Source organism: Schistocerca cancellata, chromosome 2, assembly GCF_023864275.1.
Source record: "Schistocerca cancellata isolate TAMUIC-IGC-003103 chromosome 2, iqSchCanc2.1, whole genome shotgun sequence".
Taxonomy (NCBI): domain Eukaryota; kingdom Metazoa; phylum Arthropoda; class Insecta; order Orthoptera; family Acrididae; genus Schistocerca; species Schistocerca cancellata.
In genome coordinates this window covers 606102365-606129838 of record NC_064627.1, presented here as the reverse complement: position 1 = coordinate 606129838, position 27474 = coordinate 606102365, and the positions used below count along the sequence as shown (strand labels likewise).

At 40.9% G+C, this 27474-nt stretch overlaps 1 protein-coding gene across 2 annotated transcripts in view; it reads left to right on the top strand.

Annotated features, from left to right (window-relative positions):
- Positions 1-7610: 7610 nt before the first annotated feature.
- The window catches only part of LOC126162259 (toll-like receptor 2 type-2), a 209952-nt gene continuing 190088 nt past the window's right edge, over positions 7611-27474 (top strand). Inside the window, exon 1 of one of the 2 annotated variants that reach the window (XM_049918650.1) lies at positions 7611-7793. In XM_049918650.1, the coding sequence (XP_049774607.1) occupies positions 7660-7793 (134 nt within the window). In that variant the 5' untranslated portion in view covers positions 7611-7659. The remainder of the gene's footprint in view (positions 7794-27474) is intronic. The other variant, XM_049918651.1, reaches the window with a different exon arrangement.

Genomic DNA, 27474 nt, shown 5'->3' with positions numbered 1-27474 from the left:
ACCAGCAGAAAGGCAGATGGCTACAAAAAGCACTGCAGATCTAGCCACCAAGACTGCAACTGAATCTGAAGTGTCTATACTTGCTGCTGAGACCACAAAGTGTTCGAGTAGTAGACATGACGAAGCATCAGTTGCGGTAAAAGAAAAACTCAAGAGAGATGTGAGTTTTTTATCATCAAAAAATGAAGAATACAAGAAAAAAATAAAAGTTCTTCACCAGTCAAAACGACGTCTAAAAAAGAAAGTAACATCTTTGAACAGTGTTATTAATGAGCTTAAGGAAACTAATTTTATTGATGAAAGTGGCCTTACTGTCCTGGAAAGTATTCCTGGAATGCAGAAGGAGTTGTTGCAACGGCAAACTGGAAAAGCAAACTGTCAGAGTGTGCCTAGAACGTACAGACCCGAACTACGATCATTTGCATTAACCTTACACTTTTACTCTCCAAGAGCATATAACTATGTCAGAAATACTTTTAATACATGTCTACCACACCCTAGAACATTATCAAGGTGGTACCAGTGTGTGGGTGGGGCACCTGGATTTACTTCCGAAGCTTTTGCCATAATTAGATCTAAAGCATCAGGATCAGGTAAGAGTATTCTCTGCAGCCTATTGGTTGATGAGATTGCAATTAGGCAACACATTGAGTTTGATGGTAGTCAGTTCTATGGCTATGTTGATATGGGGTCCTCTATAGCCATGGATAGCTTACCTGTAGCTAAAGAGGCATTTGTACTGATGCTGTGCGCTATTAATGCCTCTTGGAAGCTACTAGTGGGGTACTTTTTGACTTGTGGGATAACGGGGGAGCAGAAAGCTCAAATAATTCAACAATGCATTAGCCTTGCCAGTGCCAGTGGTGTTCAGGTGGTCTCTCTGTCTTGTGATGGTTGTGCCACAAATTTATCCATGGCCAAATACTTGGGATGCAATCTTGTCCTTGATAATTTAAAGACAACATTTATTGTTGAAGGTACCACTTGTGAAGTGGCATTTATGCTAGATCCTCCACATATGCTGAAATTAGCGAGAAATTCCTTAGTAGATAAGAAACATTTCTGGGATGAGAAAGGTGGTGTAATTTCTTGCTACCTTTTTGAACTTCTTCATAAGATACAGGTAAAAGAAGGACTTCATTTAGGCAACAGCATTACAGGCTCTCATATAAATTTTTTACGCAACAAAATGAAAGTTAGATTAGCAGCCCAGCTGCTCAGCAACTCTGTGGCAGATGCAATGCAATATTGTTGTGATATGAAGATCCCTGGCTTTGACGATGCATCTGCAACTATACAATTTATCCGCATATTCAATAACATTTTCGATGTGCTGAATTCGAGGAGCCTAATCCAGAATCAGTGGAAGAAGCCTCTGACAGTTCATAACTTTAGAGTTGTGGAAGGATTTTTGTTGGATGCAGAGAAATACATCAAAACACTTTCAGTGTCTCCAGTGCCTCATAACACAAAACTTGTGGGCTCCAACAGGAAGACGGGATTCGTTGGCTTTATTATTTGTATACACAGTGTTTTACACTTGTATGCGAAGCTAGCTGAGCCTCAATCTTCTGCGGCTTTGCTGAAATTCCTACCAATTTACAAGTGCTCTCAAGACCATTTAGAAATGTTTTTCAGTGCTATTCGTAGTCGTGGTGGGTCAATAATAACCCAACTGCACGTCAGTTCATGTCTGCCTACAAAAGACTATTAGTACACAATGAGATTCGCGAGTCTCAGAAAGGCAATTATATAGCACTTGAAGATATCTCTATTCTGACTTACTGTGGCCAGAGTATTGAAGAACACACAAATCTCACCTCAACTCGCTCACAGTAGACATGGACAGCTATTTAGTGACTCATGACCATGACCAGGTTGAAGCTGGTGTGTTTCTCTCTGAAGTGGCTGCCCATATTGTAGTGTACATTGCAGGGTTTGTCGTTCGCCAATTAGAAAGTACACTTCAGTGTGAACAATGCTTATCTGTGTTGCGAGGTGATGGCAGTCATACCTTATATTCCCTTATACATATGAAGAGTAGAGGTGGTTTAATTTCACCATCAAATGATGTTGTTGACATTTGCCTTTCTGCAGAAAAGACATTCAGAAAATACACTGCTGGAGATTGGGAAGTTCCAAAGAAGCACCTATATACTAAGTGTGTGTCAGAAATACTCACAACATTTCCGTACAGACCAATATTCACTGACTTGACAGAACACATGAAGGATCAGCATCCATTAGACAATCATTTACTGCTGACAGAACACATGAAGGATCAGCATCCATTAGACAATCATTTACTGCTGCTTATCAAGGCGATTGCCAAAAGGTATCTGCTGACACGGCAGAAACACTCTGCAAAATGTGCAACAGACGCACTGCATGCAAAAAAGTTGAGATCAGCATACACAAAGCTGGTGCTTTTTAAGGGCCAATGAATTTGAAAGTTCTCTCTCAATGGAGCATTTTTTCTGTATGTTGTTAATACACCATAAATAATGGTAAAATGCTGTTCATCATTAAGTATAATACCCTGTTCCTTAAATCTTTTTTCGTTTCTATTTAAACTATTTCCCAGGTATGTTTTAAGATTTTCAATACTGTGTGTTATCCAAGATTTGTGTGTCTATGCCCAGATGAGTTGACTTTGACTAATATTTTTGGAAAACACTTTCAAAATTTGTCAGTGAGTCAGATCTTGTAGACTACCAGTTGCATCAATCAAACACTTTTTACTTAGAATTGAAAATGTTAATCAAAGAACTGTGTAACTTTGTCAAGTACAAGTGATTAAAATTGGCAGCATGTTGGCACAGAATGTCATGCAATTGAAATGTGAATTTTGAAACTGGAGAATTCTCTCTTAGAGCAATATCGTGTAAAAGATTGAAAGATTGTTTTTCTTCTTAATATTGTATTGTATTGCATTCATCAAATTTGTCTCATTTCAGTTTAGTCTGTAAAAAGTAAATTCTTAACTGCTTATGTATGTTTTGCCATGTCAGCATTTGTCCACTCAGTATAGAGAAAAAATAAATTATTTTTCATACTTGTGTTCACTAATGTGTTGTAATGAAAATGTACTAAATGTTATCTGGGTAGTGGATGGATGAAAGAATGAATAAATAAAAGTAATTTCATGGGATATTAATATTGTTACTGACTTATTTGCTGTAACTCTGTGTAATCTAAAACCCTCAAAATGGAATTTAAAATTAATTGGAAGGAGGTAAGCAATAAACTTGGTTTTCATTGTTTGGTTATTCCCAAGTAACCGAAAAGTCCTGGCAAGAAATATACTGGAAATGGGGACTAATGTTTTAAAATGCAATAATTTAATATAAAGATGTAACTGCATGTAGTTAATTAAATCTCGAGTAAGATTTGTGGAACACCCGTTACTGTGGTTAAATTATAAGTACTTAAAGGGTTATATATTTGTTAAAGCAAAGTTCCCTATCTAAGTCCAGGCTATTTAGATCATTACATTAATCACTGTGCTGTCGTGTTACCCTGTAAATTGCTGTTATTTGCCGCACTGAATGTCACTTGGTAGGTACAAATTAAAAACAAAGCAGACGTGTAAACTACAATGGGCCTGACAATCTTAAATTCAGTTCTTCTCCTTCATAATTTAACGAATCTTTCACTTTGTTGACATAACAGCTGGCTTGTTTATACCATCCCTGTATATGTCTATGGGACACCAAAGGAAATAAGGTACGTTTCTTGCAAACTTGAACATTTAAAATTTGCATTTGACTTGAAAATGCGACGAATACAAATCGGTGCCTCTAAACTACCAATCATTGCTTTTGGCGTTCTGGCTTTATCAATAATCGACACAAACACAATGAAAGTGAATATAAATGGATTACGAAAGCAGGCTTTTCATATCACATACATCTCTTCTGGGTTATTCGAAATGTATAAACAAAAAGGAAATACAGTACTGAGGACAGAAGCGTCATATTTTCGTGTTGTATTACTGTATTGAATAGGCATTTAAGACCATAAAAACGTTTGAAGTTGCGCTCCCTATGCTGTGTTGTCCACTCAAACAGTGTAACATTTACTATATAAAACAAATGTCGCGTGCACACGACAGAAATAGCAAGAAGCAATTGTAAACACTCGTCTACACGAATCTTTCAGTTTGTTGACATGACAGCTGGCTTGTTTATATCATCCCTGTATACGTCTATGGGACACCAAAGGAAAGTAAGGAAGGTAAGTTTCTTGCAAACTTGAACGTTTAAAATTTGCATTTGACTTGAAAATGCGACGAATACAAATCGGTGTCTCTAAACTATCAATCATTGCTTTTGGCGTTCTGGCTTTATCAATAATCGACAAAAACACAATGAAAATGGATAGAAATGGATTACGAAAGCACGCTTTTCATAGCACATACTTCTCTTCTCGGTTATTCGAAGTGTATAAACAAAAAGGAATTACAGTACTGAGGCCAGATGCGTCGTATTTTCGTGTCGTATTACTGTATCGAATACGCATTTAAGACAAGAAAAACGTTTGAAGTTGCGTTCCTTATGCTGTGTTGTTCACTAGAACTGTGTAACATTTACTATAGAACACAAATATCGCGTGCACAAGACAGAAATGACGAATAAGAAGCAATTGTAAAGACTCGTCTGGTAATGAATTGGGGTATCCAAGATGGCGGCAGGCCCCGCCCACTGGCTTCAAAACAACGTACAGCGTAAGTCTGTAGTGCCATCTCCCCTTATTCTACCTCCATGATTGGCACTTACCTCGCCAATACGTAGCACATTCTGCGTTTTTCAGAATAAAATATTTATTCTTATTGATAAAAAGAAGTAAACTAAAAAATATTGCAATAGTTGTGTGAGTCTTACTGTAGACATTAAATAAAAATACTGTTGACATTTGTTTCTCAAAATGGTCCAAATGGCTCTGAACACTATGGGACTTAACATCTGAAGTCATCAGTCCCCTAGAACTTAGAACTACTTAAACCTAACTAACCTAAGGACATCACACACATCCATGCCCGAGGCAGGATTCGAACCTGCGACCGTAGCGGTCGCGCGGTTCCAGATTGTAGCGCCTAGAACCGCTCGGCACACCGGCCGGCGACATGTGGTTCATTAGAATGCTTTTTTCCGCATTTTTTTGGCACTTAGCATGTTATTGATTTCCACTCTATAATATGTTATTATATCTTTTCGGACAATATAGTTTTATAACACCTATTTCAACATATTGACACCTTATAATTATCGTTGTGGTGTGGATGACGTGTGGCAGTGGTGCTGTGCGTCAATTTTATTGTCGTGCCTGTATTTTATTGCTAGCTCCCGTCTGGTGAGTGTGTTGCGTGAGCGCATTGTCCGTATTTGATAATGCTTTCGAGAGTGAACTATAAGTCTTTCTGTAACTTAATTGTTTCGATTGTATAGAATGTGTAATCTTCTAACATAGGTGTTTGTTTTAATAAAGTCTTCTTTCCCATTAAATTTATTATATGATGTGTAAGCACAATCATTTCCGTTTTATCTTCTACATTCCCTTTATAAAATGTGTACGAAGTTTTCATATACTTGAGTATAAGGAATGTACTTTTCTGAAAAGATGTGAGCTGCGTGCAGCGGCGACATCTAGTGGGCTTGGATGGCGTCAACGTTTCTTGCCGCTGCACGGCAGTAAAACTGAAACTGACCCTCTCTTTGTGTGCAGTACGTACGCTTCAATTGTGCTCTTTATATACAAAATATCATATGTTTGACGAACCCGAAATGGCTAATTATTTTGATTGCTCGATCACATGTAATAGCGTGATATGCGTAACGCAACACGTTTTGACTCAGGTATGGTTATGTAGTACAGTTTTATGTTTGGTTTCTTCTTTACATTCATATAGTTATGAATGTTTTGTAAATTAGGCTATCTTTCTGTGCTTATATTTTCTAGATCTGAAGATGGTCATTACCGACCGATATTAATAACCTGATTACAAATAAACATTATGATCCAAGATGGGAATTATAATAAAGCAAATATTTCCCTGTATTACTGGAAACGTTTTCATGACTATGTCACAACTTATGAAAGAAAGAAGGTTGAGAAGAGAGAGATAGAGTAAGAGTGTGTGTGTGCCGGGGGGAGGGGGGAAAGCTATTGAGGGAAGGAAATCCCATAAAACAAGCATGATAAATGATAATCACATCTGCTGAAGGAGTCATGCATTATAACAGCTACTTCACAGTACATTTTTTTCATGAAGTTTGTTGTAAATAATGCTCTGCAGTTTAAAAGGAGCGATGATGTACGTAATTCTAATACAAGAAGACAAAAATGACATTTATTACTCCACATTAATGCTGCCTTTAGTACGAAAATGGGTGCACAATGCTACAAGCAGAAGTTGATCACTTACCTTGTGATACGAAATGTCTGACAGACAGTAAAGTTAAATTTGAAAACAAACTGAAGAGGCTTCTCTTTGGCAATTCCTTAAATTCCATATTAGAATTTCTATTTTCGTAAAGTATAAAAGATGGTGGGTACGAATTCGTAACTCATACGGTATCTCAAGTCTGTAACTACAAAATAAATAATAGATAAAAAAAAATAAAATCTTGTAGGTAATCGGCATTTAGCAATTTTACAGATGTATGCGTAAAGTGGATCCAAAATGACTGGTTCTGCATCTTTACAATTAATCCCACTAATGGTCCATGGACCTTGAAAATAACTAATTAACCCAAAAAAAGAACTTAAAAGGCAGCCTCATCTATAAGACGGTGTTCTTTAGTAGACTGTTACAGTTTACAAAACATTGGATATATTTTTGGAAACTATAGTGGCAGTGAGACCAAAATCTTTGTTATAATGCATACATTTTTCATTTCATTCATATTGTTCTGGTGGCCTACAGCAATAACTCTCGCTTCCTTATTTTTGTCCATTACTACACTTTTTATTTTTTAATTCCGGTGTGAGCTTAAGCCTACATAAAACTAGAGTCCTTACTGAACACTGATTTGATTCTCATATAATCCAGTCAAGTGTTAATAAATTAGTCTTTCTTATATTGATTCAAATATTTATACATAACTATGCAGTACCTTTGTTTGTTCACGCAAACAGCTCCCTTAAATGCGAAACTACGGCAGTGTATGTGATGTAAATTGGGACACTTGAAATACACACCGCAGTAGGAAATCAGTTGACGTATTTGTCCAGCAAAAAGAGGACCTGGAAGTGAAATCCGATACTTCGTCTGTCGTGAAAGGAAGACACAGCTGCAGTGGCCCAAGGTGACTAACGAAAGTCTTTTTAAAGCACTTACTCCATAGAACAAACACAAAATTCCTTCCAAGTTGCTGCTTTACTACACTGACGAACATACGTGACTCCGGAAAACAGGATAAATACTCGTAGGATTGACACTGCAGTTTCGTTTGGCGTAGCTTGCTAGTTTCTATCGAACATCACAGTAATACTGGCAGCAGAACCTGTCCTTAGAAGCCGCACGGAAATCCCGCGAAACGCACGCGCGCACGTCAGCTCCTGGAAAGTTGCTACAACGACTTGGCAGTGCTGCCAACAGCGGCGACACGGAGGCTCAGCCGGTTGGTTCCTACGCGCCAGAGCCGCACTTCCTGCCGCATGTTGTGCTGCAATCGTGCGTCGTTGCTTTCAGTGCGGGCGCCGTGGCCTCCAGCAGAGGAATTAGTGCGCACCTATGCGGAGATCTCTCGCCGAGTGATGCTGCCAGGAGACACCCGGAAGCTCGCCAGCAGGTGAGCACACCGCAGCGCTCACTCCCTGCTTCTCCTGTGTACTAAAAGCCTCACGCACCAACAGCTTCACAAACAAACTCCTCTGCGTTTAGAAACTGCGAGTGCCGCGAAATGGTATCATCAGAAGTGCATAGCTCCTAAACGCTCAAATGGACGCTATACTGCCTACATCTGCTGTAGGATCTTTTTCGTTGCATTTTAATTAAACGAACGTGGAAACAACAACGGTAGATTTTTTTTGCCATAAATGCACATCTTTAAATCGCTTATTTTTAGTGCATCATAGAAATGTACTGTTTTTAAAAAACATTTGGAAAATCGCCATGGTACCTTTGAAAAGGTACAGTGGAGTCTCTGGGCCATATGGGGCTTATACTCAGTCCCTTCACCCTACATCTCTTTCCTTCCTTTTCGTCTGGGTACAGTATATAATTAATTTTTAGGGTGAGAACAAATGTATCAGTAATTTACCGTGTATTAAAATTTCTTGAAATGTATGGGCTCACAACAATTTCTTTTAATATTCATTAATCACCTTTGTGCGCACATAAGAACCTACATTGCTAGCATGAACACACACACACACTCCCGTAGTTACGACTGCAAACAGTAAGGGACTGTTTCGTTGTTTGCTTCGCAGGTCGACTGAGTTCGAAATCATACTCATCAAATGTGTATTTCGTTCGATCAACTCGTAATAGTGTCTTGGGTTTTCAGGGTGGAATGTGTGATGATGATGATGTTTGGTTTGTGGGGCGCTCAACTGCGTGGTTATCAGCGCCCGTACAATTATCCAATCTTTGCTCAGTCCAATTTCGCCACTTTCCTGGATGATGATGAAATGATGAGGACAACACAAACACCCAGTCATCTCGAGGCAGGTGAAAATCCCTGACCCCGCCGGGAATCGAACCCGGGAGGGGTGGAATGTGTGCTGACAAGCTTTATTTCACGTGTTCCAGTACACTTTTCTTTATCTCCTACTGTACTTGTTTCTCTTGCAAAAATAGGCGAAGAAGATGTGAATCAGCCACTGGACGGCCTTCACTACATCGCGATAGACTTCAGGCGGCTTTTGTTACCATCTATCAAAGTCAACATCCGTGACTGTTTGATGAAAAGAAAACAAAGTATAATTTAAAAAAAAACCACAAAAATAAAACAAAGAGGAGGAAGTACAGGAGCTTTCACGTATCAGCATATCAAGAGTCCTCAGTTTTAAGTATCGTAATATAAAAACAAGGAACTTCTTCACAGTTTAGTAATGCGCAACAGTCTCTGACTACAATACGCATCTTGATGTTTCTTCTGTAACAGAATACGCCGAAATTGTGAATAACTGGCCTGATAACGAGGCAATAAAAATCTGTGCGAATCAATATTTAATGGCTAATGAGTAAAACAGACACTAAATATTTCTGTTTTTCTGTCACAGAGAAAGAGCGGTCACTTTTATAATTGTAAGCGAATGGGGATGCTTTTAATGTCACTCGAGCGGTGATGCAGCATTTAGGAAAAATTACCTGGCTCAGAAGCCAAATGAGATTCTGCTCGAGCTCCCATCTAGGTACTACCGGTATTTCTATCTCGCGGCATACAAGCATTGATATATCAACATGAACAAGTGTTACACACCGAAATGGAAACTTCTTTGTTTCAAACTAGATTTGAGAAGTGTGTCAAACAAATTCTAAACCTCAGGTAACAAGCAGAACTCACGATGAGTACCTATTAGGATATCAGTTCGGTTGACTTCATTTGCAATCATTCTCCACAAGAAATAATTACAGGTGTAACGACAGTATTTTTGAACTTTTTAATATAAACATGTCGCTACTCTTACAATCTACACCTCAATTTGACCTAGGTAAGAGCATAACGCAGGATGCTATTAAACATGGGTTCTTGATCCTTCCACACAGACTTTCCAGCGAAACTAGTACAGTTCCTGCGCAGCTTGCGCTCTAATATTTTCGCTGGGCAAATGAATAAACTGGAATGGTTTCCAGCGTTTTGGAGTGGCCTTTTCTGCAGCACATATATAAATATTCGTTTACAAACCATACTTCTTTTGAACGCAGTAGTACTGATGTTTCTCATGCCGTGATTGATCCATCTTTATTTAAAAGTTGACATCAGCGACTGTTAATTTTACATGTCCTGATTTCTTCCGCGTTTCCCCTCCATGTGACAATAAGTTTCTTTTTTTATTTATTTGTTGGCCTTTGGGGACACGATCACAGCCAGTCTAAACTTTGTAAGCATCAGACTATTGTGGCTAAAACTTCTTGAAATTAAAAACAAATTTCAGTGACATGGTGAATAGCACATACAGTGGCCTCTCACGTAAACAAACAGGAGTAGTAGGGCTATGAGACTTCAAGTGCAGTCTGCACTGTTGCCACATTTCCCTCCTCTCCCTATCCTAATGATATCATCAGTGATTTCATGTAGTGTTGCTAGACTGTTCCTGCCACGCCCACCCCTCTGCAAATGTCCAGCTAACCTATGTCTAAATGGTGAGGAATTCAAAATAATCCAGTTGCATTACGGAATTTTCTCTCACTCCTGTGATATCACTGTGGAAAAAGGACAATTGACCTAAGTGTAAAACGACAGAAAGTTCAAAGATTCCAAGAGGGGACATTGTCTTAATGGAGCGAAATTCTAAAAATTCAAGGTGGTGATCCAAGATGGCAGAGCCACGGAATATGAGCACAATCCTATGATTTCACAATCAAAGACGGAGGGCCTGTAAAAATGGACACACCACTATGATGTCACAATCCAGTATACTGGATCTGAGGGATATGGGCACAGCCTGCATTCTTGCTGTGTCATTCGTGCAAAGCATAGAATTTGTTCCAAAGTTTAAAATGGGAGGAAATCAAAAAAATCATTGGTTTTCCCCACTCCCAAGACATTACAGTCCACTTGTGCAATTCCCATATTTAATGTTTAAAAAACTACCGCCACTGATGGGATAGTATACGAATAATTGTATCTTTATTAAAATAAACATCACACTGTTGAGTGCCCTGTGGACTCACATCGCAACAACTGGAGCGTACTCGCATTGCTGTCGCCTGGAAGGTCATGCTGTTGAACTGTTGGAATTGCCCCATCATCGCAACAGCCACCAGCCTCCATGTTGCACTGGAGAGAACCACACAGAGACATATTACATGTATACTACCGATTCAGCTGCCTAATGTGAAGTGCAGGACTGTAATTCCAGTTCCCACTTCTGATACGTTATTTGTGACGGAACTGGAGTTACAGTTCATGTCACCTAAGTTAAGATGGAGGGAAAATTTGTAAATGTAAGAAACATAATCATATTTTAATTCACTTTCAAACATGGTGGGAAATTCATAATTCTAATAAGTTTAAAATGAACTACAGCACACACATACATTCTGCAGGAGAAATTCAGAAACTCACAGGAGCTCCTTTGTCCTCATGGAGAAGACTTGTGAAATGACTCAGGAGAAAAAAAAATGATTTAGGTACCATTCTCGTAAAATTTACCACACAAAAATCATGTGTGGTGTGGATGGCTGCCATGTCAATGGCCAGACCCACAGATACATACAAGTATGTGAAGCTTATCTACATCAGACATGTACCAAGCACACTGAGAACGAAAGATGATATATGAAGTGCTGAGTCAATACGTAATCTTCAAAATGTTACAAATACAGGTGTCTGAAACAATGACAATTTTATGAGAGTAATATTCAGTAACCTATCTGTGGGAGACATTTCATAACTAAAAACTATTATTAGCGCTATGGACAAGGCTCCAATGCTACCTGTTTGACGGAAGGTGGATACAGCAGCCCAAAGACACACCAAGTGCTTGTCCCGTTCATAAGAACATTCCGGAGGTGCATATTACCGGGCCACGTCCAGGTAGCTGTGAGCAGGCACGGGAACTGAAGGCTCCCCACGATCGGATGACGTGTGCGTTTCGCCCTCTACACGTTCGCTGGCGCCTTCCCTACGACGTCCCGACGTGCTACACTTTTTATAGTTACCTAAGTGTCTATAGTAGCAAAGACCACGGAAAAATTTGAGAAGGAGTGGTGTGATATAACGGTCTTTTATTTTTTTAAATGAAGTTTCTCGGAAAATATGCCGTTCAGTACAGTAGTTTCTGCATTTACTGTATGGCGTAATGGACTTTCTAACGAGACAGTCGGACGAAAGGAAGACATCGCAGCAATTCAGAGTCAAAATCGGAGAAATCTGCGGTGGAATCATTTAATTTTACTTCGAAATCGGTTTACTTTCTGCTGTAATTGGCGAATATTGTAACGAAATCAATGAATTTTGTCATAGTAAGGAAGATCATCATAGTAACCTTACAGTTAGACAACGCGAGAGTACTTCAGCAAGAATATCGTGTTTAGGACAGTGGACCTATTGAGAAGTCGATGTAGTGTTTACGATTTCAGTCACATGACTCTGGATGAAGGTTTTTCAGTAGTTCTGATCACTTTGTATCCCACTTAAAGCAACACTGAACCGATCCATATAGCCGCTTTTCTAAGGTCGTAACTTGTACCTTGGTAAAAGTAGCGTGACTGTCTTATACCTTCAAGTGCCACAACTAGTCCTAGAGTGTTGGAGTAGTCCTTTCGACTAGACATTTGTCTGTCTAATATATTTAAGTGATTAACATTGAAAGACCACAGGTTAATGTACACACAAGATAATCCACTGCAGATGTGAAATGCTGGTTCATTAATGATCAGTGTAACTACCAGAACGTTGAATGCAAGCTTGCAAACGTGCATGCATTATGTTTCACAAGTGTTGGATGTCAGTTTTTGGAATGGAGTTCCATCCATTTTGCACTTGGTCGGTCAATACATGGATGCTTAATGCGGTTTGTGGAGACGCAGGTGTTGTCGTCCAATGACGTCCCATATGTGCTAGATTGAAGATGATCTGGTGATTGAGCAGGCCCTGGCAACAGGTCATCACTCTGCAACACATGTTGGGTCACACCATGGTATGTGTGTGAGTGTTATCCTTTTGGGAAACATCTCCTGAAAGACTGTTCATGAATGGCAGCACAAGATATCGAATAATCAGACTGTCATATAAATTTGCAGTTAGGCTGTGTGGGATAACCACGAGAGTGCTCCTGCGGTCATAGGAAATTGCACCCCAGATCATAACTCCAGGTATAAGTTCAGTGTGTCTAACATGCAGACAGGTTGGTTACAGGCTCTCAACTGTCCTTCTAACCAACACATGGTCATCACTGGCACTGAGGCAGAACCAGCTTTCATCATAAAACACAATAGACCTCCGCCCTGCTCTTCAATGAACTCTCGCTTGACACCACTGAAATCGCAAATGGCGGTAGTTTGGGGACATTGGAATGCACGCTACTGGGTGTCTGGCTCGGAGCTGTCCTTGAATTAACGATCTGTAACAGTTCATTGGGTCACTGAGATGGCTACAGCTGTTGAAATTGCAGCTGCCGATGAGCCATAGCCATAAGCCAAACATGATTGTCTTCCCTCTCAGTGGGCCATCTGGCATCAGTCTTCGTGTGACCAACATTCTCATGACCACCGCTGCCAGCAGTCATGAACAGTGGCTACATTCCTGCCAAGTCTTTTTGCAGTATTGCGGAAGGAACTTCCAGCTTCTTGTAGACCTGTTACATGACCCATTCAAACTCAGGGAGGTGTTGATAATAGCATCTTTGTCACCTTAAAGGCTTTCTTGACTGACATCGACTCACTATGTCCCATCTCAAAGGCAACTAATGCTCACGACCGTTACTTCGTGTATTTAAAGAAAATCCCTTATTTGTATCCTCATAGTGGCGCTACTAGCGGAATTCTTATGCATCTAGCTCCAAATCTGAATGGACACCACATCTCAGATGTAGGTACACACCACACAATTCAATATTGGTGCTGTGATTTTTTTTATCAACGTATTTTTCATTAAATTTGCTCCACATAAAACTTCTGTAGTATTCATCCAGTATAGGTGGCTCGGCTCTGAGCACTATGGGACTTAATATCTGAGGTCATCAGTACCCCAGAACTTAGAACTACTTAAACCTAACCAACCTAAGGACTTCACACACATCCATGCCCGAAGTAGGATTCGAACCTGCGACCGTACCGGTCGTGCGGTTCCGGACTGAAGCGCCGAGAACTGCTCGGCCACAACGGCCGGCTATACAAGTGGCAAAATTGGGACAGTTTCTGGTACACCTATGGAAGCGATATGATCACAGGACACCTGCTCCCAAGGACCAATACATATAGCATGGCCGAGCGGTTCTAGGCGCTTCAGTCTGGAACCGCGCGACCTCTCTGGTCGAAGGTTTGAATCCTGCCTCGGGCATGGATGTGTGTGATGTCCTTAGGTTAGTTAGGTTTAAGTAGTTCTAAGTTCTAGGGGACTGATGACCTCAAATGTTAAGTCCCATAGTGCTCAGAGCCATTTGAAGCATTTGAACATGCAGCATGTTAAAGAGTTTGTGTCACAGGACTGCTGCATTCATACCCTGTCTGACAGACGGTACTGGAGTCTTTCCCATACCACTATTGATAGCTTTTCCTCATGAAATGTCTCTCATCAGAATGTCCCTATTTTAGACGTCTGTATTTTACGATTTTGATGGTTACATATCAACTTGATACTCTGTATAAATGTGTTTCATTCTCAGTGTGCTTGATAGAAGTCTGATATATATAATCTTTAAATGTTTGAATGCATCTTTCGGGATGGCTGTTGACACAGCTGCCATCCATTCCACACAGGATTTTTTGTACTTAAATCTTTTTTTTTTCTTTTGCTCTTGAGCCACTGCACAAATATTCCCCATAAGGACAATCTGTATCTGTGATTTTTTTTTATTTTCCCCTGCAGGATGTATGTGTGGGCTATCGTTCATTTTAAACTTAGAAGAATTTTGAATTTCCCACAAATTTTCGAGGTGGGTTAAAGTATATGTGTGATTTGTGTATTTTCAAACTTCCCCTCGTTTTAAATTAAATTACATGGGGTATAATTGCAGTGCAATCACAAATAACATAATAACGGTGTGAATTGGAACTAAACTCCTGCACTTTACGTTAGGCAGCCGAATCAGCAGTATTTGTGTGGTAGTTCCCTGTACACTTCTCTCCAGGATGATGAGGACAAGGTAGATAATGGCTGTGATGACAGCAATAACACTGAGTCGGCTCCACTTGGTGCGATGCGAGTCCAGGGGCACACCATGGTGCTGTCTTTGTTTGGATAAAGATGCAATTATTCCTATCCTGTCCCAGCAGTAGTGGTAGCTGTTTAAACATTACATGTGAGCATAGCACAAGTGGACTGTAATGCCATAGAAGTGGGAAAAATCAATGATTTTTTAATTTCCCACTGTTTTGAACTTAGTACCGATTTCTAAATTTAGCACAGGTGACTCTCCACAAATGCTGGTGCTGGTTTATGGGTCTAGTAACAGTCAGTGTAGCATCACCTCGTAAGATCACAAATATTGTCAGCTCATCCCCAGTGCGTTGTTGGTGTTTTAGAATAAATTTTCTGCTGAGACATTTTCTATGCAGTAATTAGGGCGCTTCAGTTGTTTCAACCAAAAGTACCATCAACGGAATAGATTCTAGAGCTCCTATACACAATCACAGTGCTTCGTATCGATACCTGTCAAATGTCTGCAGCAGCTTCCTGGAAGCTGAGACATACAACATGCAGGTGTAATCTAGAAGAGGCCACAGCAGCACGTGATACATTTGTAAATCTATTGTGGGATTCATACTCCATATGTTTCCCATCGTGGTACAAAGTATATTCAGAGCACTTCCACACTTAGCTTTGACGTGGGCTGATTGGCGGGACCATCAAATCTTAGTGTCTATATGACTGCCCAGAAATTTAACACATCCTTTAAAGAGAATCTGGTAATCACCTAGTCATATGGCTTCAAACGTTTTAAAATATGCTGACTGCTATCTTAATCCATTCATCGGTAGTCAGTGTTCGAAGTGGCGTACTGATTCAATCAAGCTATTTTTAATCGCTGAAACACGCAGATCTTCGACGTATTGAAGTAAGCTAATTCTGTCTCATAGGACAGTATAAATGTTAAACAACAAGGAGTGGCCCTGTACTGATCGTCCTTGGTCCGATGGAATTATCCGAATGGGATGGAAATCCGTAGATGTGCTGTACATGTACACACAAAAATATAATTACAATTTCAGGTAAAGTGGATGCTTTATTCAAGAGAAAGAGCTTCATAAACCGAGCAAGTCAATAACGCCTTGGTCCATCTTTGGCCCTTAAGCAAGCTGTTATTCGACTTGGCACTGATTGATTGAGTTGTTGGATGTCCTTCTGAGGGACATCGTGCCAAATTCTTTTCAATTGGCACATTAGATCGACAAATCCCGAACTGATTGTAAGGCCCTGCCCACAATGCTCAAAACGTTCTCAATTAGTGAGAGATCCGGCGACTTTGCTGGCCAAGGTAGGGTTCGCAAAGCACAAAGACAAGCAGTTAGAAAATCTCACCGTATGCGGATGGGCATTACCTGAAATGTAAGATCAGGATGGCTTGCAATAAAGGGCAATTCTGACGGTGCGATTGATAATAGAATCAAGACTAAAGACAATGTAAAATGGTGCAAGATGTTCGAAATTTTGAGAAAAATGGGGATAAGCTAAAGGAGAGACGGTTAATATATAGTATGTGCAAGAGCCAAGAGCTAATAATAACAGTGGACGACCAGGAACGAAGTGCTCGGATTAAGAAGAGTGTAAGACAGGGATGTAGTCTTTCGCCTCTATTGTTCAGTCGGTACATCGAAGAAGCAATGAGGGAAATAAAAGAACGGTTCAGGAGTGGAATTAAGATTAAGGATGAAAGAATATCAATGATACGATTCGCTGATGACATTACTGTCCTGAGTGAAACTGAAGAAGAGTTAGCCGGCCGCTGTTGCCGAGCGGTTCTAGGCGCTTCGGTCGCAGGTTCGAATCCTGCCTCGGGCATGGATGTGTGTGATGTCCTTAGGTTAGTTAGGTTTAAGTAGTTCTAAGTTCTAGGGGAGTGATGAAAAAATGGTTCAAATGGCTCTGAGCACTATGGGACTTAACATCTGAGGTCATCAGTCCCCTAGAACTTACGACTACTTAAACCTAACTAATCTAAGGACATCACACACATCCATGCCCCAGGCAGGATTCGAACCTGCGACCGCAGCGGTCGCGCGGTTCCAGACTGAAGTGCCTAGAACCGCTCGGCCACCCTGGCCGGCCGGGACTGATGACCTCAGATGTTAAGCCCCATAGTGCTCAGAGCCATTTTTTGAAGAAAAGTTACATGATCTGCTGAATGGAATGAACAATCTGTTGAGTACAATGGACTGAGAGTAAATCGATGAAAGACAAAAGTAATGAAAAGTGCCAGAAATGAGAACAGCGAGAAACTTAACATCAGGACTGATGGTACGAAGTAGATGAAGTTAAGGAACTCTTCTACCTAGGCAGCAAAATAACCAATGACGGACGAAGCAAGGAGGATATCGAAAGCAGACTAACACTGGCGGAAAGGACATTCCTGGCCAAGTAAAGTCTGCTAGTACCAAATACAGGTCTGAATATGAGGAAGAAATTTCTGAGAATGTACGTTTGGAGCCCAGCATTGTGTCGTAATGAAACATGGGCAGTCGGAAAACCGAAATAGAAGAGAATTGAGGCATTTGAGATGTGATGCTACAGATGAACGTTAAAAATTAGATGGACTGATAAGGTAAGGAGTGAGGAGGTCTTGCGCAGAATCGGAGAGGAAAGGAATATGTGGAAAACACTGACAAGGAGAAGGGACAGGATGATAGGACATCTGTTAAGACATCAAGGAATTACTTTCACGGTACTAGAGGGAGCTGTAGAGGGCAAGAACTGTAGAGGAAGACTGACACTGGAATACATCCAGCAAATAACTGAGGACGTAGGTTGCAAGTGATACTCTGGGATGAAGAGGTTGGCACAGGAGAGGAATTTGTGGCGGGCCGCATCAAACTACAGTGTGCCAAACCGTAAGTTATTTCATCGTCAACCTTCACTCTGTGAGTTACACTCAATTATCTGCACCAAAGTATACGTCTACCTTGAAACATAATTGGCGAAAGCCAGGTTATGACACTTACATACCCACATCATCATGTGAAAATGTAATTAGTGTGGCTTTTGATATTGGACAGCTTGAATGCGAAAGTGACTGAATATAAAAATGTGGCTTCAGTGAGGCGTACATATTGTTCTCTTCCACTTTGTTTTAACCACTTCATCGAAATCCCATCTGCATTGTGAGAACTAATATAAGCACTATCAGGAGTGTAGGTAATGTGTGTTTTGCGCTGTTAGAATTACTTTAAGCAGAGGGTTTTTGCCACTCTTGATTTAAAATGTAATGACGCACTGACGTCACCGAATTACGTCTAATTTCTCACCTATGGTATTGATATCTTAATTACTTTGTTTCCCTCTATTAAAATGTCACTTTCGGCGGAATATAACGTTTGAATGGCACCTACTAGCCTGCATAGTTACAATGTGAAATTTAAACGTGAAACAACATTCATTAACATTACTCAAACAGCATAACTAACAGGACAGCGATTTCATGACAAATATAAAGTGCCTTTTTTCTCGGAAAGCGATCAGAATCATAATCACGAACGTACTGAATTCACAGAGCGACGTGGCTCAGTCGATAAGAAACTGGGCTCGCATTGGGGAGGAGTGCGGTTTGAATCCCCGTAAGGTTTACATAGTCTGTTGTTTCGATAAACTGATTATGACCAATGCGGAGCCGTTCCTCTAAAAAAGGACACGGCCAATTTCCTTTCACATCTTTCTTCAACTCAAGCTTATGCTTCATATTTATTGACATGTCGGTCCATAGGACGTTAAACCATTACCTTCCTTCGTAGTAAATGTTTATACATTACGTGGAAACCCTAGCTTGGTATGATATCTCCCACACAACATCAGTTAATGTCCCTTTCTAACATCTTGCTAAGTATGGAGACCCTTTCATGAGAAGCAATCAGGTTGTCTTCTTCTTTCGAGTTGACGATTACATCCTACCAGATTTGAAAAGCCTGGCGAGTCGTATTGAATGTGGGTGGCGAAAAAAGATATATTGTTTTTGGCAGAGGAAGGACAACTGATCCAACAATGCAAATGGGACATGCTTCCACAACACTACAGAAACCTGATCGAAACTGTCTGGATAAGGACTTTCAGGCAGGCCACGGATTTCGCCGCTAGAAAATGAATATCCTGCCGGGGCAATTAAAGGTTTCAAAGAAACTTTATTTCTCCGCTTTATCACACAATGTTTTGAAGAGATAATAGTAATAAGAGCCATAGATCTAATAAACTTTTCGTGGGCATTGTAAGACACTTTTTAGCCAGGGCGTGCGCATTCAAGGGGAGGCGTTAATCTTCATGGATGCTTTATTAGAACTCTCTGTTACCAGGAAAAGGCGACTGCCTTCGGTGATCTAGAAGCTGCGACACCTGCAGAAACGATATGTGTTGTTACAGTCACCAAATAAGCGGGTGTCAGCGGCAGAAGTGCAGTGCTCCTCCGGAAGTTTTGAAACGTCTGTTATCGGGTGTCACGCAGTCACTCGCTGTATGGAATCTCCCTAGAGATAGGGGATATATGGAACATCCTGGCTAAGCACGCCTTGTTTACCACAATTATTGCCAACTAACGTCGTGCGGCCGAAACGTCCCGTGACTTTGCTGAAATCCGTTTCCTGAATGACTTACGATTTCCCAGTGCCGGCTGCTTAAGTATCTCCTTATTTGCACTTTTGGAGAGCAATGTTGTTCCGTTCTCTCAGAATCTAGTTTACTAGGTTGTCAAAGCTACTCTAAACTTCTATTTTACTTTTGCCCTCTACTATATGTAGCTACTGAGAGATAGCAATACTACATGTTCTGATAGCGACAGTAGGATTGAAGAGGCGCCTGAGCAATGAAAATGGTTTCACATTTATTGCTTGTTTCGTATTTGAAGTCAGTGGATTTTTACTGTGATATCAAAGTCAATAAACATCAGATATTTGATACAAAACATAATATAGTCGCAAAACAATAGAACTTCATAAAATCGGATCTTTGGGTTACATATTTCCACTGCCTATCTTTTGCTGATTAGACATCTCTTTATGTTTCTATCGTGTTTTATGGACGTCTTAAAGAACTGTAAAATTTTTCTCAAAAATTTATTTGTTCACAAACATCACGTTAGTCAATAATTCGATTGAGTTGTAAGTTCACTGGCTTTGACTTTTTACGCCTCCTAAACTACAATTATTAATAATTTACTCATGGAACCATTGAGTCACCTGCGTTAGCTGTTATTGTTGGACGGGGCCTGCACTTGTGCTGCGTCTCGCTTTCTGAATTCGTAATATTTTGGCTACGCAAAATTACAAATTCCATGTTTTGCACTGTCGAGTAAAAGTAGGGCAATGGCATTTTTACAAGTGCCAGATTAATGAAAATGGTACATCAGTACATCATTAGAAAATACCCTCTCCATATTGCTCAACATAGCATTAGATTTCGGCTATTCATGGCAACTGTCTCCTAGTTGTCATTATTAACAACTGAAGCACTGCCTAAAATATTCTTATTTCTAATTTCTGTAAAAATAAGTCAAAGTTCTGACTCAATTACAAACCAAGGAACGAAATGTTATCATTTGCTAGAAGTATTTGCGATAGGCGCTGGCCTGCTCCTTGTATTCGAGAATTAGGACTTGGCAACGCAAGTAAGCGGCGGCTGACTGAATACTGGATGAAAAAGAAAGCTGCCAGCGGTAATATTTCAAGCTGCTCCAAGACCTGGACACGGATGAACACCTGGGGGCAAATTTCAACTGGGTCACTCAGGTGAAGAGAGTCTCTCTGACTATGAGGTCACGGAGAGTAGTCAGATGCGAACACTGGTGGGGAATGTAATAACATTGGAGCATCAGCATGCCCCACTGCCACATTGTTCGGACGTAATTGCTTCCTGGTCGGAAACGTATTAGGTTGATGCATAAGTTCGTAGCGTTTCTGTTTTGCCTGTAGGTATTCCGGTTGCTAGGGTTTATTTATCGATTGTCATTTTTTAATTTGTAGTTCAGTGCTGTTATGTGAGTTTACATGATGCCATTTTGTCATTTGTAGGTAGTGAGTGGAGCTGTGGGCGCTAGAAAATGGAGCACCACGTGGAGAAATCGGAACATTTCCGCCATATTCTTTTGTTTGGGTTCAATAGAGGGTGACAGCAGAGGAGGCGGTCAGAAACATTTGCGCGATGTATGGGGATAATGCGACAGAGCACGGCAAGAAAATGGTTTCTCGTCTTAAGAAGGATCGCTTTGACGTTAGTGACTCTCCAAGTTCAGGAGGACCGTCACAGTTTGACGAAGGTCGTTTAAACGTATTAATCAACAACGATCCACGTCAGTGTACTCAAGAAGTGGCAAATGTGATGAACTGTAATCATTCCACCGTCGTGCGACATTTGCATGCAATTGGGAAGGTTCAAAAATGGGGTACATCGGTACCACATGCTGTAAGCCAAAATCACAAATATCAGCACGTGGCCATAAGTACATTTCTGCTCACTCGTTGTCCATGGTTCGTGAACGACACCGTTCGTTCCTACCCTATATTGTTACTGGTGACGAGAAATGCTGTCATTATGATAACATAAGGAAAAGAAAGGAATCGTTTAGCCCAAACAAAGCAGCAACTCCCACTAAAAATACCTACAGACTTCCACAAAAGAAAATGTTATGCATCTGGTAGAACAGCGACAGTGTGGTGTACTGTGAAATGCTTCCCCGAGGTGTAACCAACACTGCTGACATTTATTGTCAACAACTGGGACGTCTTGCGGCCAAGGGAGACTGCGTGAAGTGATGCTACTCCACGTTAACGGCCGCCCGCATTCTGCTAAACTGACTAAGGAGTCGGGTTGGGAATTCATTCCGCAGATTCTTTATTCACCGATCTTGCGGCCTCAGATTTTCACCTTTTCCGTTCTCTATCAAACAACCTCCAAAGAATGAAATTTTCACTCTGCAGCGGAGTGTGCGCTGATATGAAACTTCCTGGCAGATTAAAACTGTGTGCCGGACAGAGACTCGAACTCGGGACCTCGCTTGGGTAGCTCAGATGGTAGAGCACTTGTCCGCGAAGGCAAAGATCACGAGTTCGAGTCTCGGTCCGGCACACACATTTTTAATCTGCCAGGAAGTTTCAACCTTCAAAGAACTTCCTTTACGGATGAAAATGCGCTCCGAACGTGGCTCGACGAGTTTTTCACCTGAAAATCACTTGATTTCTATAGTTGTGGAATCGAAAAGTTACCCCAACGTTGGCAGATGGTTGTAAATAGTGAAGGAGAATGTCATTGATATCCAGAGTCTCTGTTATGAGTATCTGTCGTGTTCATTAAACTTCTGAAAAACGCTTCGAAATTATACACCAACCCAATACCTACACGCTTTACGTAAACATCTCTACCTTGTTTACCCAAAACATGGCCGATTATCTGATCGCTTCCAGCACTAAATACGTCCATTAAGTGAGAACACCAGTAAACGTTTCTGTAGCTAAGCGACATTTCTCCATTCGACCTGCCTCCCAACAGCAAATGAAAACTTTTGAAAACGTCGCATAGTAGCGTCGTAGCCAAGTCTCGAGAAGAGAGCTTAACTCTGTGGCATATTAAGCTGCTTCTCTCGGTGAAACTTGTAATTCGATGGAAGGTGTGAACTGCTGCAGATTCTTTGCTATCAATAAGCAAAATCAAGCTTATCTTCCCTGTAGCAACTCAATTCCATGTGAAGTAATAATTAATTCATTTAGTAACGGGTCAGTCTGACACATGAACGTTCTTGTCTTAGCAGTAAACCTTTACCAAATTTTGCTCCACGAATAGCAGAACTCCGTTGTCTTCGCACTGCTCTCTTGGGACTGTTAGTATGTGTAGGCTGTCAGGGGCAATGGGCTTCATCTTCACCATTCTCTACACAGCGACAGCACCCAGCGATCTCTGTAATTACTTGGTGTTTTGAGACAAGCGGCGGCACCGCCCAAACTAAAAGAGCCCCGTAAAGCCGCAGGTGTAGTGGCAGTCTACTTCTTCCAGTCAGACGTCAGATACCTGCCGCCAGGGAGACAGTCCAACGACGACTACTGCCAGACGCTTTAAGGCAAACAAAAGCCATACCGTGAACGCCCATTTAAAAAGATTCAAGAACCAGCATTAAATGAGGAATCTAAGAGTATATCACAGTCTCGTACGTACACCGGGGTAACAAAGATCATGGGATAGCGAGATATGCATATACAGATGGCGGTAATATCGTGTACACGAGGTATAAAAGGGCAATGCGTTGGCGGAGTTGTCATTTGTACTCGACTGAATCAAGCGAAAAGGTTTCCTACGTGATTATGGCCGCACGGCGGGAATTAACAGATTTGGAATAGTAGCTGGACCTAGACGCAGGGGTGATTCCAATCCGTAAATCGTTAGGGAATTCAATTTTCCGAGATCCACAGTGTCACGGGGTTGCCGAGAATACCAAATTTCAGGCGTTACCTCGTATCACGGACAACACAGTGGCCGAGGGCCTTCACTTGACGAAAGAGAGCAGTGGCGTTTGCGTGGAGTTGTCAGTGCAACAATAATCGCAGAAACGTATCTGTTAGGACAGTGCGGCGAAATTTGGCGTTTAGTGGGCTATGGTAGCATACGACCGATGCGAGTGCCCTTGCGTCTGCAGCGCCTGTCCTGGGCTCGTGGCTATGGGTTAGACCATGGACGACTGAGAAACCGCGGCTTGGTCAGATTAGTCCCCATTTCAGTTGGTAAGAGCTGATGATAGGGTGCGACTGTGGCGCAAACCCCACGAAGCCATGGACCCAAGTGGTCAACAAGGTACTGTGCAAGCTGGTGGTTGCTACGTAATGCGTTTACATGGAATGGACAGGGTCCTGGCTATGTACGGCTACTTGGATACCGTTAGAAGCCATTGATGGATTTCATGTCCCCAACCACGAAGGAATTTTTATGGACGACAATGCGCCATGCCACCAGGCCCCAATTGGACAATTCCAACGATTTGTCTGTCCAGATCGCCCGACATGAATCACATCGAACATTTATGGTACATAATCGAGAGGTCATTTTATGCATAAAATCCAGCACCGGCAACATTTTCGCAATCATGGGAGGCTACGGAGGCATCATGGCTCAATATTTCTGCAGGGGACTCTCAGTCACTTGTTGAGTCCATGCCACGCCGAGTTGCTGCATTACACAGGGCATAAGGAGGTCCGACACGTTATTAGGAAGTATCCCATGACTTTTGTCACCTCAGTGCAGTGTCGTTGTGAACATGGAAGAACCGCCAGCATGGTAGAAGCAGCGATATGTTGTCTCATTGTGAAAATAGTAACTTCTGTTAATTCTCTTAGGGTAAATGCTGTGAGGAAGTTGTTTAAAAAAGTTTAGATAGTGTATATACTTAGAAGTATAACAACAGTGTACACGGAATTTGACATAACCTGAAAAACTAAAGCGAAACAATTGGCAGCCAGTCGCTGAAAGTCAATTACTATGCTTGTTGATTGTGTAAATATAAATATAGCGAATACAAGTCCCAAGAAAATAGGCTTTGGCTTACAGTCAGATGCCCCCTACCATGCATCTCCACAGGAAGACTGTGAATACCTCTTCTTTCTTATAGTTTTTCAAACTTCTCTCTTCACAGACGACCCATGTAAAGAGTGTTCCCAAAATACTGTTGTATTAGACAGAAGAGAGAAGCACGGATTAGCCATAAAACTGTAATTTAGTGAAAAGTGAAAATTTTTCCAGCCGCCGACTAAAAGAGAGCGATGGAAACAGACATGAAAAATTATCTGTAAATAAAAAAAAATTAAGTTATTTTCTAGATCTGGGGGGATATATGCAGCAGTGCATTAGTTTTGCATACGGATAGACACGAGTGCTATGAACACTGCTATATGCTGTAAACTTGTTCAATCGATATGTAAAGAAGCTGTCTTATGTGATGACAGAACAATTGAAAGTGCTAGGAAGTGGATGAGGCTTGCCGATATCGAAGAAAACTCATAATTGGAAAATAGAAAAATAAATGACTTTTCAGCTAGGTATCATTGTACGTCACACACTAGGGGGCGTAAAAGTAATTTCGGTGTACGATGCGTTGATGTTATGACTGGTCTTTTCATGGGTTTTGAAGTGATGTTTAAAGTACTGTCATGGTTGTGCTATTTCAGAAAATCAATAGAGGAAAGGCAGTGCAGAGTTATCTTTCTGTTATTGGAGGCATAAATTCAGATTTAAAAAGAATTTCTCTGGTTATTCTCTTCTCATGGAGATGCATGCAGCACAGATACTGTGGAGGCAGTCAGAACAACTCGGGTTTAGGTACAGCATTATCATTTCAGAAGCAGATGCAAAAACACATTTACACTTCCAGACCCAGAGAATTGATAGAAATACTACAGTCGAGAAGCATGAATATGTCAGCCTCATAGCGGAGCGTCTCGACACTCGTCTTAGCAACTCAATGAAGGAATATAGGACAACTTGACTGATTATTACATAACAGCAATTGTCAATAACGTTACAGATGTAAATGACATGAATTCAGCAATGTATGCTGCACTACATCAGTATAAGCACTGACAAAAAAAATCGCAGCATAAAAAATATCCGAGATGAACTGTCGTGGTGTTTTTACAATAGGAATTTTGCGCTTGGTGAGACACCAAGGACCTACAGAAATAATATTTACACTCCTCTAATGACGGACGTTGCAGTTAAGATAGTACCTGTCTATAACAGGCTTGCATCTGACACACTACTGCCAAGATACACTAATGGCAAGATGTTGTTGTTGTTGTGGTCTTCAGTCCTGAGACTGGTTTGATGCAGCTCTCCATGCTACTCTATCCTGTGCAAGCTTCTTCATCTCCCAGTATCTACTGCAACCTACATCCTTCTGAATCTGCTTAGTGTATTCATCTCTTGGTCTCCCTCTACGATTTTTACCCTCCACGCTGCCCTCCAATGCTAAATTTGTGATCCCTTGATGCCTCAAAACATGTCCTACCAACCGATCCCTTCTTCTAGTCAAGTTGTGCCACAAACTTCTCTTCTCCCCAATCCTATTCAATACCTCCTCATTAGTTACGTGATCTACCCACCTTATCTTCAGCATTCTTCTGTAGCACCACATTTCGAAAGCTTCTATTCTCTTCTTGTCCATACTAGTTATCGTCCATGTTTCACTTCCATACATGGCTACACTCCATACAAATACTTTCAGAAACGACTTCCTGACACTTAAATCTATACTCGATGTTAACAAATTTCTCTTCTTCAGAAACGATTTCCTTGCATTGCCAGTCTACATTTTATATCCTCTCTACTTCGACCATCATCAGTTATTTTACTCCCTAAATAGCAAAACTCCTTTACTATTTTAAGTGTCTCATTTCCTAATCTAATTCCCTCAGCATCACCCGACTTAATTCGACTACATTCCATTATCCTTGTTTTACTTTTGTTGATGTTCATCTTATATCCTCCTTTCAAGACACTGTCCATTCCATTCAACTGTTCTTCCAAGTCCTTTGCTGTCTCTGACAGAATTACAATGTCATCGGCGAACCTCAATTTTTTTACTTCTTCTTCATGAATTTTAATACCTACTCCGAATTTTTCTTTTGTTTCCTTTACTGCTTGCTCAATATACAGATTGAATAACATCGGGGATAGGCTACAACCCTGTCTCACTCCTTTCCCAACCACTGCTTCCCTTTCATGCCCCTCGACTCTTATAACTGCCATCTGGTTTCTGTACAAATTGTAAATAGCCTTTCGCTCCCTGTATTTTACCCTTGCCACCTTTAGAATGTGGAAGAGAGTATTCCAGTCAACATTGTCAAAAGCTTTCTCTAAGTCTACAAATGCTAGAAACGTAGGTTTGCCTTTTCTTAATCTTTCTTCTAAGATAAGTCGTAATGTTAGTATTGCCTCACGTGTTCCAACATTTCTACGGAATCCAAACTGATCTTCCCCGAGGTCCACTTCTACCAGTTTTTCCATTCGTCTGTAAAGAATTCGCGTTAGTATTTTGCAGCTGTGGCTTATTAAACTGATAGTTCGGTAATTTTCACATCTGTCAACACCTGCTTTCTTTGGGATTGGAATTATTATATTCTTCTTGAAGTCTGAGGGTATTTCACCTGTCTCATACATCTTGCTCACCAGATGGTAGAGTTTTGTCAGGACTGGTTCTCCCAAGGCCGTCAGTAGTTCTAATGGAATGTTGTCTACTCCCGGGGCCTTGTTTCGACTCAGGTCTTTCAGTGCTCTGTCAAACTCTTCACGCAGTATCGTATCTCCCATGCCATCTTCAATGGCAAGATACAAACTACAAATGAAAGTTTCCGTAGTGTCATCTGGTCCAATCGTTCCAAAAAAAATTGTGTTTAAAAATAAGATACTTTTGGGTTTTGTAGAAGCTGTTTCTGGGTTCAGTATGGGATGTTTGAAGACAGAAGAAAGC